At 39.6% G+C, this 3,360-nt stretch overlaps 1 protein-coding gene across 1 annotated transcript; it reads left to right on the plus strand.

Moving 5' to 3' along the window:
- Window positions 1-212: 212 nt before the first annotated feature.
- LOC106751023 (venom carboxylesterase-6-like) lies at window positions 213-3,354 on the plus strand (the record flags this gene model as incomplete). The annotated part of the gene is made up of 5 exons (XM_014631766.1): window positions 213-511; window positions 1,270-1,469; window positions 2,236-2,432; window positions 2,649-2,811; window positions 3,253-3,354. Coding segments are annotated over 5 exons (961 nt in total), but the record flags the coding sequence as incomplete, so codon positions are not given.
- Between the last annotated feature and the right edge of the window lie 6 nt (window positions 3,355-3,360).

The raw sequence follows: 3,360 nt of genomic DNA on the forward strand, positions 1-3,360 counted from the left end.
CGTTTGAGAATCATTTGTACTGTATGAAAACTTCATATCGTTGTAAAGTGTAAAAAGTTAATCCACTTGTCTCGGTCAGGTCTGAATATCATTTCCGCCTTTTGCTCGAAACGGTGAACCAGTTCTGACGTAAAAAACAGATTTAGAACCACCGTGAATCTAATAAGTAGGCTTAGAATTAATCATGTGATACGATGTGTTTTTCCTGAAAGCCACCAAAGCCCGCGGCCGCCTGGGACGGCGTACGATTAGCTAAGGACGATGCCGAGAAATGCACACAGCAGGAAATTTTTTATAAGTCAAGATTGATCCAAGGCGTTGAAGATTGCCTTTATCTGAATGTCTATACACCGAAAGTGCCATCCGATCAGGAAGCGGCAACGTTCCAACGATTTCCAGTCATGGTCTTTTTACACGGTGGTGGATGGGCGACCGGTTCCAGTCACTCTTCATTTTACGGGCCGCAATTTTTATTGGACCATGACGTCGTTTTGGTCACTGCGAATTATCGGTGAAGAAACTTGAATAATGATCGTTTGTAAATTCAAACATCTTTCGTACGAACTTATTTTTATTACGAGATTTATTACGAGTAAAGAAAGAAAACGTTGCTTTTCCTTCTTTTCCACAATGTTCAGATACACCGAGTGCCTGAAAACTTTCTTTATATTCGTGGTGTTTAGAAATCAGTTGATACTCATCGTTGTTATGATATTTTCAGAAATAAGCCATGTTTCTTTACACTGAGTAGAGCCCACCGCTTTCTGTATACTCATTAGTTCATACAGATTAATTAATCCTCTTCCTTAATTAAATAATAATCTTCCTTAACCCTTTCGCGGCGGAGTGCTCTGGAAAGAGTTGCGCTCTAAACAGCCGATGCTAGATCGACCGCGCGGACCAAATACGCGAGTCGTTCCGAACGCAGTGTGTATATAATATTTGACTATGTAAAAAAAACCTTTGCACAAGAAGCGTATGCTGCTAGCACGTCAAAAACAACTTAATGGACATTAATGGCAGTTGTTGATGACAAACGAACAGCGCCTTCGCACGAAGAGAGCGGCTCCGAATGGGCGCCATCTGGCGTTGTTCGTTCACCGCGGGTAAATTTGCCTGAGCGCCGAACGGCGCTGTTCGCTGAAAATGAGCATCTATAGCTGAGCGCCTAAAGGCGCTGTTCGCCGCGAAAGGGTTAATTATTGCGAATTTTGCAAAATTGTATATAACCTTTCTTCACTTTAATAATATATATACTTCTTGCAATAGACTTGGACCGTTAGGTTTTTTGAGTACGGAGGATATGGAATGTCCAGGTAATGTAGGTCTGAAGGATCAGGCGCAAGTCATTCGATGGGTGCACGAGAACATTGTCGTTTTCGGCGGTGATCCGAATAAAGTGACCATTTTCGGTGGAAGCGTGGGCAGTGCAAGTGTGCAATATCATATGATAAGTCCTCTCTCACAAGGTACGGCTTCATATAAAATGTTTATGCTGAAACATTAATGTTTGCAAGAAAATGTATCGCGTAAATATTATACAAATATACAGGGTGTCTGAGAACAACTGCAGGCGGATCTCAAATAAAGCAACTTTTCGCTATTTATGCTATTCCATAACCATCTATAGATAACTGTCGGCTAGAGAGTGTCGCAGATATAACGTGGCAAGAAAGCTACGCAATAATATAACGATCTAAAAAATGACGGTTACGGAATAGCACTTCAAAACTTGGTGAGCGATGTATTTCATGATATGCAATGATCACGTTCTCGTGACCCGCAGACTGCGCGCTGGGCGACAAAGCAAAAGAAATAGCGCCAGTGGAGTTACCTAAAAATCAATTGGAAGGTACATCGCTTGCTGAGTTCTGATGTAAATCCACATCCATTTTATGCGGCAACGTATTCCGCTTAATTCACGTCCGTATCACTTCAATAATGCATAATCGAAAAGGTCACATTAATGAAATAAGAATATATTTGTGAGAAACATCCGATAACCGGAAAACCAAACGGAAAGATAAATTATTCTTTGGTTTGAGGCAAATCAATTGATACTTAGGCCTTTAACCCATAAGCTACGAAATTGAAACTCAAAGTATCGTTGCAAAATATCAAATGAATATCAAATGGCCGTGTACCGACATTTAAACGTATCGATACGAATCGGGACGTCCCTAGCATAATTTCTTTCTACGATCGAGGAGTATTTATGTTTCCCTCCCTACACAGGTCTTTACCATCGCGCAATTTCTCAGAGCGGCGCAACTCATTGCCCATGGGCTTTAATCAAGCCGGGATTGGCAAAAAAAAACGCTAAAATCGTGGGTAAACATTTGAACTGCCCCACTGAAAATTCCAAGGAACTAATCGCTTGCCTGCGTACAAAAAATGCCGTCGATATTATAAGTACCAGTCGTCTTTTCCAAGTAATTATACAAATGCGCTTTCCGAATCTGTGCTTTTGACAGAGAAATTTCCTGCACAAAACTTTGCATATCAAAATTGGCACAATCGGTCATTTACGGTCTCTTCATCATATGTCGCATATATCTTCTTTTTAGTTTGCACAGAACATATCTTCATTCCAGTGTGCTCCTCGACGTTTCGAATAATTCAGTTTAATTAACTATGCCTTATCATAGGTCTTCGGTTTGGATCCGATATCCTTACTACCGGTGATAGAACCCAATCATCCAGGTGCCTTTATAACGGAAGATCCTGTAATCTCTACGAAACACGGTCGAATCGCTGATATTCCTTGGATGATGGGAGTCACATCTGAAGAAGGGGCCGTGCGAGTAGGAAGTGAGTGAACAATTCGCTCGAACCCGACAAGAGAAGCGAATTTATGTAAAATAAAGATCTTCAATCATAAAATTCCAATTATGAGAAAATTTTGCAAAATTTTTCTTTAAAGATATTTATTTATTTTCTTGAACGCAAGAGAGGAGGAGTTATCTTTTCCTGTAACTTCCTTCTTTTAAAATTTTATTAGTGTTGCAAAGATTATTCGTATTATTCTCAAACAGTCATTATCCGCTCCTGAATAATATGTAAATTCAGTTTTCACATTACATTAAATTTTCTAATTTGTTGAATTGACCACGTCAATCTTTCCGATGTAAACGCTGACATATACCGTAATGATATCCCAAGATAATACATGAATGTAATTTCCGACAAATTATATATGAACAATAAAACGTCGAGGAAGGGAATATTTACGTGATTTGCGATGCTCTTCAGCTCTTCACAGTTGGGACAATGGTGAACAAATGAAGAAATTGAATAAGGAATACAAAAAAATAATGCCTATCACTTTGATGTACGAGAACACGTGTCCTAAATCTATGC

Source organism: Dinoponera quadriceps, unplaced genomic scaffold, assembly GCF_001313825.1.
Source record: "Dinoponera quadriceps isolate SergipeBrazil2010 unplaced genomic scaffold, ASM131382v1 scaffold7947, whole genome shotgun sequence".
NCBI lineage: Eukaryota > Metazoa > Arthropoda > Insecta > Hymenoptera > Formicidae > Dinoponera > Dinoponera quadriceps.